Consider the following 15438-nt stretch of genomic DNA (forward strand, 5'->3'; position numbering starts at 1 on the left):
TATAGTAAAGGTGAGGATTTAACGAATCGAGCTCGTAGTACCTTTCTTCACAGCTAGATATTGTAACCTTTTCCGTCGTCATAAACATCGATCGGCATCATAAATAAAACTAACGTGGATATTAATTAGACTAATGGCAATTGGATAAGCGGAAAAGCTTGTTAGCACCCGGCAAACAAAGTCGTAAATGCAAACAGCAATCATTGTCAAAGTTCGCCTGTCATTAGAAGGGTGCTATTTTGCGGTATAATCTAACAATGTACTGCGTAAAACCGCAACAGTTATAACTGATCAAAAGTAGACCTTATTTCGTTCAAATACGGTTTTAAAATGGTCAGATAACTGTGTTGATAATGGAATATGAATTAGCGTTTCCAGCATTGTTTAGCACGCATTTGCTTGCGCTAACACGAAACCGAATGTGTAAAAGCAATATAAACCGGTAAATGGATTAAGTTGGAAGTAAAATAATATTAATAGTTTGTAGTAAAAACATTTACTTGCATAGCCAAACATTTTGAAATAACACTTGCAAATGAAGGTCTCGTAGCCCTTCACTTGAATAATTATGAACATTCTGCTTAACGACCAATAATAATTAAAGAGTTAAATAAAAAGAATAGCAAAAGATGGCCGACATTCAATACCTACCAAGTTTTTTTATTTACCCAAATTGTATCTTTTATTTATGATACTAGCAAGCTCGAGAAATCGACTTTAGATTTACTCTTGAAGTATGTCATATTCCTACCGGTATACCACCATTATTAGCCCCTAAATGATTAATTGGAAGATTAGTGCTTCAGTTCAAAAAGCGTAATAGTTTTGCCTATAATGATGCACTATTGACCGGTCCCGTAACTAACTTACATAAGTACAGTATTAGACTAGATTTTTTCTCTTGACCAAATTAAATATTTCTTTAAGTAAACAACTGAAACTGAATAATTTAACGTCAGGCTTAAGATTGTGTTAAGTTTATCCACCACGACAAAATATAAAAACGGGATCAAAATAAACTCGCAGGAACAACCCGTTGTATTATTATTTAAGGATATTAAATCATGCTCATTTTTCAGATTAGCCGAGAAAGACAAATGCGGTGGGGGACTCTGATTTATTACCTGGATGTAGATTAAATGTAATAATGATTCCCCAGTTATGATAATGTCACTCGAGATAATATAACTCTTGCGGTTTCCCCTTTTCCTGTTTGTAATATTACGGTTTAGCAATCAGTTAACTGTCTTAAAAAATGGTTGGCCAGTTAATAGAATTGTAAGTCTGTACGGTAACACTTTTGTGAACGAGATTTGACAGTTAAAAAAGAACAACTTATTGTTAAAAGGGTTTTCATCACAGTTGCTCGTGTTATTGTATGCCAGCATACTGAGATGAAATGAGCTATGTTGTGCCCACGGGACGGGAATAATATATATTTTTTAATTTCATTATGCCCATGGGCATAATAAATAAATAAATCAATCAATATTATATAGAACATTGTTACACAAATTGACTAAAGTCCCACATTAAGATCAATAAGGCTTGTGTTGTAGGTACTTAGACAACGATATTTATAGTATATATATATATATTTATAAATACTTAAATACATAGAAAACACCCATGACTCACGAACAAATATCCATGCTCACCACACGAATAAATGCCCTTACCAGGATTTGAACCCGGGACCATCGGCTTTATAGGCAGGGTCACTACCCACTAGGCCAGACCGGTTTTATATATCACCTACTCTAGAGTAGATTACTTAGTCTTCTTTTAAAATGTATACTTTTTTGTGTAAGGTAAAAAATACTAATTTGATTAATTTAATAGCTGGTTAATAGTATTTTATGCAAACATTGTTTGAGAGACGTCAAAAAAAGACGAGTGGCGTGAATAACAATTTGAGGCGAAGCCGAAAACTGGTAATAAAAACGACATGAGTATTTTTTGACTCAGTTAAACAACGTTTCATACAATACTTTTTTCTACGACGAAGCAGTTACTTTTAAATAAAATTGTAAATTTAACAAATATTTTTTCATCACACTTGCTCGAAAGATCAAAAGATCTTATTTCATGCAGGTGTACTAAAAGACAAAGGCCTATATTGTTCCCGTGGGAGTTATGGATTGTGAAAAAACCTATAACTAGGGAGTTATAATTTAAAGTTTTTGTTTATGTTTAAAAAAATTTAATTTCATTAATTTAATAGCCGTTTAAAATATTTTTATACTATTTTAAATCGCGGCTGAATGCCAGAAATGTCTGTACCTTCGATGCCTAATAAGTATTACCTTCAATTCGCTTCAATTGTTGTTTACTCTGAGAGTACGTCTGAATGTCTGTCAAGTTTGACCAGTTTGACAGCACTGGCTCCCCTCGAATGCGGCTGACCCGAATAGTAATAACCTGTCAAACAATGGCAATATGGCGGACGAATGATAGAAGTGTCACCGAATGATTACGCTAAGGGCCGGTACAGACGGACTGCAACTCGACTGCAACTTGTATGGGAACTGCACGTCGACGTTGCAGTTGGAGTGCAGTCGGCATGCAGTTCCCATACAAGTTGTAGTCGGGTTGCAGTCCGTCTGTATCGGCCCTTATAGTTTAGTTTTTTCTTTGCAAGTGTGATGAAAAACATTGTGTGTAACTCCGAGGGTAAGAATATTACAAACTCGGATCTTTAATTCTCTCAAGCCTGCGGCTGTTCGGGAATTATCACCCTCGTGTCCAATATTTTACTTCCCCTCCTCGTTGCACTGCAGTGGACTTCTACTGACGAGCTACGGTATCTACCTATTTTAAATAGTATACCTAATCTGAGCCACTTCTGCTGGGGGATAAAAACACAAACATATTATCTTCGTCCATTTTAACTTGAAAGACACACTGTTTTTTTAAGTTTTTATTCGATAACCACAATAACCACATTCAAGAAGTAGCAAAGAATGGAGGGTATTATATGGGCGGGAAAATGAATGAATGAAATTTAAAAAAAAAAAGTCGATGGTTCACTTATTTGTCAGCGATGAAATTTTAAATAAGGTTGGAAACAATGTATTTCATACAATATTTTTAAGTGGTCATTACACGAAGTATCGAAAAGTGCCAAAAAGATACTGCGTGTATGAACAAATGCTTTTTTGGGAGAATAGACTAAAGACTTGTCTTGACAACTGTAAGGTAGGGTTTTAAAGATGTGTGCTCGTGCACACATCTTTAAAACCCTACCTACCTTTATATGACAAATAAAAGTACGGGAGTAGAAAAAATATTTTTACACAATTTTCAATCGTGGCTGAATGCCGGATGGATCTGTGCCTTCGATGCCTAACCTGCCAATAATGACAAATATGGCAGACAAATGTTTGAAATGTTACCGTATTTAAAAATTTCGCCTAAAACTTAGTTTTTTTCTTCACAAGTGTGATGAATAACATTGTGTGTACCACGGGTGGTACAAGAATTACGAACTCGCATACCTCCCGTGTGTCTTGTTTACCGCCCTTAATGGAATGATCGATTCCAGTTTATACATTTCTGACCACATACATTGTATTGTTTGAATACCACGTATCATTTATGTACGAAAGTACTCGTAACGTAACTCGTATATAGTAGACGTATAATATTGTCTGAGCGTAGTAGAGGTATCTCGTAGTATACATATTGGCTTATGCTACGTCGTAGCGCGTAGCCGGCTTTTATAAAATCGACGAATGGCAGCAGCGTTCGAATAATCGAGTAGTAGTGAAAAGAGCGTACGTGGGGCACCCGGATGAAAAACGTCCGTCCGAGCGTCCCAGATGGAGTGACAAAGCCCTAAGTCTTGTCCATCCATCCTCAGAAAACCCAACTGGGGGAAAGTTGCACAGAATAGGGTAGAGTGGCGTTCTCTTGTGTCAGAGCCCAAGCTTATTTTTGGGTCACTGAGCTAGTGGAATAAGGAAGTAATTCTTACCTGCCATTCTGAGGATGCGGGGACGCCGCCTTATCGCCCTGCACCAGGAAAAGGGACCCCCGGTCCGCATCCAGGAGTATCGACACATTCTGCAGGATCTTGTGGCACAGCACCCGCACCTCCAGTTCGTTGCAGATGTCTTTCACCTGAAAAATAATGGGATGTGTAGGAATTTTAAGCTATTTGATTATTATTGTAACTAAACCGGACCCTTAACCCTTTGACCTCCAAAGACGTCCACAGACGCGAGACTTCAGGCCAATATCAACCTTCGTGTATTCCGACAAGGATCACGTTTCCGCGCCGCACACGATAGGCGTGGCATTCAAAAGGTTAATGGGCTAATGTGAATGTCGATTAGATTGAGTGACGTCCCTAGGGTAAAAGCGAATGAAATAGTTAAGGTATTCTCCGACTAGTCAAATCAGTTTCTTCTAATAATTATCTGGTGCTTTATTTCCTGCATGTTGGTGTGAAATAATTTATATTAAATACAGAAAACTGTTATAGTCGAAACAACGTAAGAACCAAAACATGACATTATATGAATTGAACCTTATATATTTGAAAAATTGGTTCTTGTCGATTATATAATTAATTAATAATTAAGTACACGCGTAAGTAGTTCGAAATCCGCGAACGATTAACGTCACTTTTGAAATAATTCCGAAGAAATCATAAACTCCCGTTCAGTATAAACAGATATTCAATATACATACTATGGGAAACCTCTCAACGAGGTTGCAGAATATTAGGGTCGGCAAGGTACATGTAACACTTCTGGAGTTGCAGACGTCCATAGGCTTGCAGGCGCCTGATGGAGGCGGACCATATGCTTGATTTCCACCGACGTAGTATAAAAATATATGTCAATTATGTCACTAAAATAAGAGACGAGATGGTAGAGCAATTTTGACGTTGAAAGTCAGCATATCCCCCATTAAGTATTTATTACATTTCTCCCATGGCAATGCAATCGTTTACAGATAGCCAATATTGGCTGGTACTGTATGTGGTATTGAGTAAATCATTATTCAAGTCAGCACTCAGGCGCTTCGTCTCCGTCCGCGGAAGGGTGTGAAGCGACCCCACGTGCAAGATCGAATTGACTGATGCATAACGTGTAAAAGCTAGCAAAGTTAATTCCAACCTTGTTCTATTGGCATAGGGCTTAATATATGGAACGTATCACACGTGACTGCACAGTTGAAAATCGATCACAGCCTGAAGGACCACCGCATGAATGTGAAGTGAATGTAGGTAGTTATGTTCAAACAATGTATTACGAACGTCAGGTATTTATATTTTTAAATTATTTTAAGTTTATTTATTTATTTAATCTTTACTGCACAAAAGAAAAACAATCTTATAGTACAAAAGGCGGACTTAATGTCACGAGGCATTCTCTACCAGTTTACTAGCGTGCTGGTTAGAAAATGTTTACGATACGCAAGAACGAATACAAATTCAAGCTACCTAATAATGCCTACAGCTCTTACAGCCGTACCTATGGACGCTTGTCACATCAGCGGCCCTTTACACTTTAATTTACTGTTATGTTATGACCTTATGACGGATTAGGGACTCAGGTATCCTTACTTATAAATATGTTCCCTGTATTTTCAATAATTTATTTTAAGATTGCTATAAATCTATTTATAATGTACCTATCCATCACCAGCCCAATAATAGGCCAGTTAGCCTAAATCTGGCACCCACGCGTATACGGCCCGAACTAAACACCTAAACAAACTTTGCCAAAGCAAATTACTGGTCAAACCCTCGGCAGCTTAGTCAGTCTAAGTTAATAGCCTGTTGACTCTTGACGGGAGTTTGGTGTTTTCTCTTGTTAAAATACACTCAAACCTACACCAGATTTTAAGGGCTCTCGTTGGTTAGCAACAATTTGAGAGTATGGCAGATTTTCCATTTGAATAGTAATGGTATGCTATTTAGCTTTGTTTTCATTTTAGCGATACGACAATACGATAGAGAGGTATGGAGGAAAAAGACATACTGCGCGAAACAAATAATGATGCTATATTGCTAACGCTAAAACAATTTAATATTTTAGTTTTCGAATTAGCTAACATGCTTATTGTTGGTATACGTGACGTGAACACAAGTGAAACTTCTTTTTTTTTTATTCACTAGAATGAATTGACATTTGACGGGTTTATTACGATATTAACAATTTATTTAGTTTTATTGAATTTTGTTTAATATACTGAATAAGAATGAATTTACTAATAATTTATTTATATATTTCTTTTCTAATGTAAAATTTATTGACATCTACGTAATTATGTTGACATGCACGACTTATAATAATTATAAATTAGTTTAAACCTAGTGTTGCACGACATTTTTTTGTAATTAATTTTTACTTCATTTCGTTATTATGAGAATCAAAACAATGCTAAACATCAAAATTATTTTTGCTATAAAATGTACTTGTTATGAAAACTTGGGCGATTCCTATAAAAAGTTTGCTTCACATTATGGATGTCGGAAAACTTCATTCATCTTCCAAATTGCGGTTCTATTGTTTGAGAAACAAGCGCAATATTTTGCGAATACTAGCACTATGCATGTTGTTTATTATTATTGCTTAACCTATTGCTGCGATTATGCTAAAATTAAAAGCGAGAAATGAAAAAAAGTGGGCAAACACAAGCAATAATCCATAATTCACTCACATACCAATATTATTAGTTACTATTTTGTTTATGTTTAAATAAGAAAAAATATATTTAACCCCTTTCCAGGCATAGTACGATTTATCGACCATATACGCGACTATAGAAGTTCAACTTTAGCATTCCGGGTTAAAGTTCAAATTGGAATGCACTTTCGGGAAATGTGACTTGTATTCAAATGAATCATCAAAGCTGGATTAATTGGAATATATTTGGATTTTTTTGGGAAAAACTTGTAGATTGCTGCGGCCTGGATAAGGGTTAAATCCTCCGTCTTGTTGTGGCTTGGAGGATTTAACAAGTCGTCGCCTTTAAGAGCTTACCCCTCTGTCGAAAACCTCGGCCAATGGCCATATGTATTGTATGGACTGACGTTTATCTGACATGGCTATTTGTACGTTACGTACAAATAGCCATACATTGGACGTGCCCCTCCTCTGCAATAATCGGCAGACTGTATTATGCTGAAAAATTGAGACAAGGCGTCTCCAGTTGCTAAATCCTCCAAGCTATGTGGCATGGGATATGTGCGTTAATTAATGACTCTTCTATATTTATTATATATTGAATTTCTATAATTTTCGCTGAATCGGATGTTAACAGGAAAATGAAGGGTCCGAAAACAGCGATGCCTCCACCCCCCCGTCTCATCTCGCGCCGACAGGTTTAATTCACCTTCAACTCCGATTTCCGTCCAATTTCCGCAAATAAATATATAGATTTGTAACAGTATAGTATCGAAAGTTTGTTAATAATATTTTAATCATAGTACAGCCAGCATCAAAAGTAGCGGATCAAATTAGGTTTCAAAAGTATCTATCATTCTGTAACAGCTCAACAAAAGTTGATGGTTCTATATGTAGAACAATTTAGACTGTAAAAGATATACTTCCGAAGGTAAATATTAGAGAATTATCTATATTTGGAAAAGTTATCAGTAATATCAGATACTTTTGGCGCGTTGTTTCATCCGCTACTATTGATGCTGACTGTACTATGACTGCCAATTTTCATGAGTATTAATTTCCTTGAAGGAAAGAGGAGTAACAGGATAGTAACAATCCAATGAAATAACTTGGGCATGTCATATCTAAACAACGGTCTGACTTTGTTTATTGCTTCCACCGATGAAGAAGAATATATATTATTATTTTGCAGATGACTAGTCAAATTAAATAAAAACTCTACGTATTGATGAATATAAAAAAATACTACTCGTATGTCTCTGCATTATTAGCCCGGAACCTGGGGTTCGCTCGTTACAATTTTCTTGGAATATTTTCGAATTTGCGACCAATTGGAGAACTGCCTATTTATATTAATTGTGATTCATATTTCAGTACACTTACTGCACAGCTTTCACCACTTCCGTGACAATTTCAGTAAATTATCGACGCTACAGGGTTGTCCATTAAAACAATATATTCCACGGTGAAATATCGACTTTATAATATGTTAGATATTTACTTAGTAGAAGCTTGCATAACAAACTTCACTAATTTCTAGAACAGGCAATCAGAAGAAATTATTAGTTCTGTGTACTATTATTTATATTGTTGTATTAGTACTGTACCGTTACGTCTGAAAATACACCAGAAATAGAAAATACCCATGATTATTAATTGCTCAAAAAATTGGCATGGATAATATATAGATATTATCCATGCCATAGACATATCCTGGATAGAAAAGAACTTCGTGAAGAAATAATAATTATATTTTGGGGCCAACTTTAACAGCCACTGATAAAACATAAGACAACATAAGTATAGATAGATAGATACAGTCACGTCTGAAAATATCGATACGAAAAAGGTAACAAAAATATATATACTCGACTTTATTGCTCATATGTTAAGGTAGTGCATACATATTTTTGGCACATTTTTAAAAATTAATAATGTTTTTTCATAATGCCGTCAAATGTTTGATCTGCTATAAAGTTGTTGAAAAGAGTACAGATCTGTTTTCTTTATATGTATGTTACTATACAGTTGCAACTGTATTGGTTTGTGTACTGATTAATAATATAATATTAAAGAATCGTACCGTTTGTACGCAAATCAACATTAAAACATTTTAGAGTCGATTCTAATGTGTCGTATCCTAGCAGCCCTACCAACCACACGGCGCCCATTGCCGTCCGCGGTCCAATGAATACTCTTTGTTGCTTCGCTTGCGTAACTGCGTTTGACTGGCTGACCAACACGGTCCTATTCTGGTCAACTGAGGTTACTACTGTAGTTGGCGTACCTAGGTCTTAGCTGGAGTCTTATTTGTAGCGAGTTACGGACAAAAATAAGAAATAGATGGCTGTTAAATTCAAGGAACGAGGTTAGATTGTAGTATAGTTACCTACGGTTGTACAATCAGATTGTTAAAATATTTCCTAGCTTAACCTAAATACGTTCTCATCAGAGATACTTCCGAGTCTTCTCCTTATAAAATACATTAAATAGGGTGAATATTAATTTAGCTAACTTATACTTTTTTATTTATTTTTTTATTTATTTATACAAGGAATTCCAACAGCTATAAAAAATACATTAAACTTTTTAGATAGTAGTACAGAGCCAATTACAGGAACTCGCAAATAGAAACTGTATATATAATAACAAAATACACACTAGATACAAAAGCACATGTGACACAAGATATTACAATATGAAATATATCAAGGTTACAATTAATAAAAAAAGAGAGACCAAGAAATAGATATGAGCAATAAGCAAGGACACTTATAACTTATGAAATTACACTAAGATAAACAACTTATATTCGCATTTAGATGAACAACATGGACCGGGCTCAAATACATTAAAGTTACAGATCACACTCCATAGCATATCACTACCTGCAACATGTTATTTAGAAGCATTGATTGACTAGATTGCGCCTTACACTAGGGATTGAGCAATTAAAAACGTCAATATCTAGATCGTTCGACAAATTATTCAAGTTACGAGCTGCGCGACACAGGAAACTATTTTGCCTATAATTAGATAAAGTGCGTTTAACTGAAAGGGGGGGATAAAATCTTTTAGACCGAGTGGGCGTATTGAACGAAAGTTTAGAAAGAAGTTGTGGACAATCAATATTGCCAGTGGTGATATTAAGTATATAAGTTATATCAGCGATTTCGCGACGTTTTTGTAAAGGAATTAGATGGTGTTTTTTGCAAGTGCTTAGGTAGTCATTAGAGTGATACGGACTTTTAAGCTTAAAACTTAAGTATTTCAGAAACTTTTTCTGAATGCGTTCAATCCTGTCAATGTACGTATTATAACAAGGATTCCAAATTTGGGAAGCATATTCAAGTTTACTTCTAACTAAAGCACAATATAAAACTTTAAGAGTCTTAGCTTGGGTGAAGTGGGCGGAGTTTCGCATTAAGAATCCTAGAGCTCTCAAAGCGTTGCTTCCACCACGTTAATTTATAATATTTTGTCCGTATCGCAGAGTAGTGACAAAATATATCGATGCTTGAAGCGTCGCCACCTTTTTCGAAGCAGTAGCACGCCACAATCTGTTAAATCATCATTCTGAAGGGAAATACCGTATAAATCAGAATCAGTTTCCGTGGAAACAAGCACCCTGCATTTATTTAGCGACCGTGAATATTCATAGTCCGCATTGATGGCCGATGTCGACTGAAAGCGGCATTTATCTACGAGCTTCTCACATAAACACTAACTTTCCAACCCTCATATTTCTTGTAAAGGCTTATTTCGAATATAAACATTATACAGAATGCGATAAGGTTGATTTTGCAACCAGACGAAGGATACCATACGTGTATGGCGTAATTACAGGCCGATAAAGCTCTCGACGTATCTGTTTTGCTTTGCCATATTTCGAATGAATGACTGTTTATTTGGTTACGAAGCGGCTCTGGTTAATTTTGATTGGAGTTTTGTTACGTCCATGAATAGGATTTCACTCAATTAAGCGCAATTGTTGGGCCTATGAATTAAATGTCAAGTCGTTAAACGAAAATTTAGATACGATGTTGACATTTTTGACTGACTTGTCATTATCATTATACTTATACAATTGATGACGTTGATATTATTTAGGTATGTCTTAAAAAAAAACACTTTTGCACCTTACTCCTTTGTAATAAGGCGAAAAATGTAAACATATCTTTTGACGTCGACTATACAATATACTCGTAGCATGCACGATACATAATAATTACTATAATACGCAAGATTACTGCCATGTGGGTTGTTGACTCAACGATCATTGTATAAATAAAGAAATTAATAATAATAACAACCTGAAATGAAATCCTATATATTTATATCCAATGAATTCTATATACGAGTATACATTGTTCAATTTCAGAATCACGTTAGACCAACCACATTCACAAAAGAATGACTGATGTCTTATCTCCATTATTCCTACATCAAACGAGGCGGAAGAGCCAATGATTAGTTCCTGGGCAGCCGCAACAGTTTCAGAACTATCGAACAATTCATTGCATTCACTCATTCGCTCGTTCGCTTATTTGTCAGAACGTTCTGACTGATGAGATTTACTTATACTCATTGTTTACTGTTATTGTATTATGTAATATCATAAAACGTTAATATGGCAATGGCATTATAAGTATTATTACAACAATATTGCTCTACCGTACTTTGTACAGTTATTTAAGATAAGTACCTAAGCGTAAACAAACAAAACTATATGACTCAGTCTGTGGATGAAAATAAATAATAGATTTGTTTAAATTATGCTATATTCTATTTTGTGGTAATTACTGTTTGCCAAATAGGTGAGATTGGGTTCATTTACATTATTTTTAACATAGACTAGACATACACCGAAATACCCCAGACCGTATTATAAATAAGGCCTACTTTCATTAGCTTAGCAGAATGAGAATTTTGTCAGAATTCTGACAGACAGACTAACGAACAAGGGAGGCTTAGTAATAGCTAGGGTCTCGTTTGTCCTCTTCGGGTACGGAACCCTAAAAAACGAAGTGTTGAATCCCTTTTAGTCCTTGCAGGATTATTGGACCGGTCACGTTCGACCCAAATCGTCGATAATTAATCATTTCGTTTATCTACCGCGACAGGGATAAATTGCCATGGCAAATTAAACAAATACCCTCCATCCCGGCGTAGATTAGGTTTAGATGTATTTGTGACCCGGGCAAATTGAACTCCGAATCATCTCATCTAATCTATAGGTTATCTACCTATTCTATACCGATACAAATATAAAACTGCGTTACATAATATTATGCAAATTCGCTTCGCAAAAAAATACAGGTGTAAATTATAGATGTGATAGGCATATAAATAAATAATAATAAATAAATATTATAGGACATTATTACACAAATTGACTAAGTCCCACAGTAAGCTCTATAAGGCTTGTGTTGAGGGTACTTAGACAAATCTTAAATTAAATTCTATGGGTATATTAGCTATTATATTATTTAACAGAGGTTCCGTCGCGTAAACGTTTATTTGGGCAGAACCTACATAGGCGAGGTTATTTCTAAGCTTTGTGATGGCATCGTTTGCATTAATCTAAATAAAAACCTCGTTGTAAGTTGCGGGATATGGTTTAGGTAGTAGTTAATAAATATGAACATTAATAATTGTAGGCCATACATTGGAAAAACAAGACATGGAAAAATAAAATTTCACACATTTTTTAGTACAAATCTATCATTCCTTCATTCATTCACGAAACAATAAACACATTTATTTATATGCGTTGACTTGGAAAAATCCAGCCTGACGACTTTCTTTGGCCCTGGCCTCTATTTCGCCAAGTAGGTAGTTCAGTAACAGGTAACAATAGAAAATATGATAATACCATAATTACATGTCAATTCATTCATATAATAATAGACAATACCATAATTACATGTCAATTCAGAGATGTATGTACATCGCGTGTCTTTGTCAAGTAACATTGTCAATTTGGTGAAATGGCGGGCTGGCAACTGGCACAACCCTAGTTGCGGCTTGCAGACGGCTCTCAATGAATCCGTAATAAATCATTCGGTTCAATCGCTTTCGTGTCCGATGCACCTCAATCGGTTTATACTCGAGTCGGCTGCGGGCTGCAATTCGCAGACGCATCTAATAACTGAACATTTCTAGTCAAATTAATCAAAGCTAGGATAGACAATGGAAGTATCTAGATCACTTTGTTGAAGCAGATAGCATGTGGGCGAATTTCAAAAGCGTTCCTACAAGCGTAACCTATAATAATTTGGGTTGGTAAAATTTATAAATTTATATTTTTATTAAATAAATATGTTCTTTACGTATGGCGTTAGGAAGAAAATAAATCATACAAATTTTAGGCTCGAACTGAACTGTATTGGGTACTAATCAAAATCCTGTATCCGCCGTAGAGTAATCTCAAAATTATACACTATTACGGATAATAATATGTTAGTCATTGTGACGTGAACTCTCAGTTCTTCAACAGAGGCGTTATTATTGCCTCCCACGGCATTTCGCACCACTATTGTTTCTTCAGATTTGGACTGTTTTTCCCCATTTTGCTGGTAAACAACTCGCACAAACGTCTATCACTTGAAAACAACAAAAGGAATTGAAATCATTGTTATTTCACGATCCATCGATGTACGAGTAATGATTTCAAATTCGCACTACGGCACGTGGACCAACGAGGGTCGATAAACTGTTCCGGTCGCCATGTACGGATGGCGTTAGCAAGGAAAAAAATGTTAGGCTCGAACTGAACTGTATTGGGTAGGTACTAAGCATGATTAGTATAGTATACATAAAGTTGAATACCTACATATAGCGTTGATGACTTACCACTATAGTTCTACTATGAAGGCTTTCATTAAGGCGTCAATTTTAATGTAAAAAAATGCATGTGTCGAAACGTAATATGGCAAATTTCAGTTTGTTCAAGATAGCGCATCCACAGTGCTTAAATTGGTACTTAATTAGTAGAGAAGAAGGAATTAGAGCGTTAAATGTGTTTGTGCGCAAAATTATTTATTTAATTGGACCGGCATTGCAAAGATTTGAGTTCGAATTAATAGTATCATCTAAATAGTACGTACTTTGCAACGATAACTTATTTGAGCTCCTAATGTGTTAGTGAAGTTATGAGAATATGTCCCAAATTCCCAATACCCCAACTAACTACAGTCTCCTTCTCTCGGAAGATCAAGTAGCAGTCGCAGTGTCTACGCCAATTTTGTGTCCCGCATTTTAGATGAAATCAGAAAATACTAAAATGAGGAGGGAGGCCGACTTACAAGGTTTTATAGAATCTAGGATAACAAACTCGTAAAATTGACTTTTTGGTCAGAAGCCCCATCAAAGTATGTGCTATTACATCTACATATGAACTGCGATAAATAAAACCTTTTTTCGTACATTCGAGCTGTTCCCACAGTTTCCGCTTTTGGCACATTTTAACACATTCTGTCGTTTCAAGGTGACGGGTGCCTCTGCCTGTAAGTAAACATTATTATTATTGTTGTTTATATATAAATATTATAATGAGATAGTCTATTTTTACGTCAGTTACATTTTAACGTAGGTGTACAACGATGTCAACTACGATATTATCTGCAAATAAAACACGACCTTTACAAACCGATAGTCATAGTACAATATACGAGCAGCTAACCCATGGCTAATTTGCCTTAGTATCAAAATGCTGCTAAGACATACCATCATCGGCAATATTATGTATGGCCGAGTGTCGCTATCAGTCCAATTGCAATGAACTGGTCATGTTATCAACCTTATAGTATAGAAATATGGTCCATTAATGGCCAGATAAGCGTGTTGCTCTCAGTGCACGTGCACCCGCGCGCGCTTCGTTTATCAAACGTGGCCACGGCGGCACGATGATCTGTGTACGTTATTGTTGTGTATAAACTATATGTACATATTGCATAGACAGATTCGAATGACATCAGTCTGGTTCCGGGGCACTTTGGTTCAGTGAAGCTGTGGAATGAGTTACCTATGCCTACCTCAGACGAGCGCAATCGTTTGTGTCGCTCAAGGGGAGGTTAAATATGCTATGGTTATCTGACTGATTCATATATATATTTCTATTGTATAGTTGCTTTATATTTTTCTACTTCTATCCAATTTTTAGTGTATTTTCCCAATTCCTATTCGTTGTAAAACATGTTTATCCTATAAGTTATGTATGTATTTATATCCTTTGTCTTTCTGGTACCTGGCCATTTTGCTGCATTTGTCACCCTCTTTTCACTCTTTCCTCTCATCTACTCAAAGGTTAACTGGAAGAGATCCCTAAAAAGGATAAGTTTGCCTTTGTACTTCTTACTAATTGTATGTTACATTTAATATGTATTTTTGTACAATAAAGAGTTTACTACTACTACTACTTTTAAGAACCGTAACGAGATGACTAGGACAGTTAGTATTGTTCCTTATATTCCTCAATAAAAAAATAACTAGTCCTAAAATTAGAAAAGTGCGTATCAAATCAAGCAAAATGAAAGGTTCCGAGCCTTCGCACGAGATGAGACGAAGCAAAAAAAAATAGAAGCAAAAAATTTACCGAAAAATAAGTAGCACTTACGCCCTTTTATTGTGGGAATAATGACAACACAATAGAGCATAACATTTAATACGCTTGGTGTATTTTTTAACAGCTGTACGCTCAATACAATCACGTTCATCTGTTTTTGTGAAATAATAACACTTCAGATGAGATTAGGAGCACGTCCACCAAGCGGCCACTGACCTCGGGTACAATACC

The 15438-nt window shown here is 35.7% G+C and overlaps 1 protein-coding gene across 11 annotated transcripts in view; it reads right to left on the minus strand.

Moving 5' to 3' along the window:
• Positions 1-15438, minus strand: part of LOC133526348 (dual 3',5'-cyclic-AMP and -GMP phosphodiesterase 11-like) — a 188514-nt gene that overhangs the window by 80891 nt on the left and 92185 nt on the right. For all 11 annotated transcript variants that reach the window (XM_061862920.1, XM_061862917.1, XM_061862923.1 and 8 more), the window contains exon 6: positions 3977-4122. In XM_061862920.1, the coding sequence (XP_061718904.1) occupies positions 3977-4122 (146 nt within the window). The remainder of the gene's footprint in view (positions 1-3976; positions 4123-15438) is intronic.

This window comes from Cydia pomonella, chromosome 16 (assembly GCF_033807575.1).
Source record: "Cydia pomonella isolate Wapato2018A chromosome 16, ilCydPomo1, whole genome shotgun sequence".
NCBI classification, from domain to species: Eukaryota; Metazoa; Arthropoda; class Insecta; order Lepidoptera; family Tortricidae; genus Cydia; species Cydia pomonella.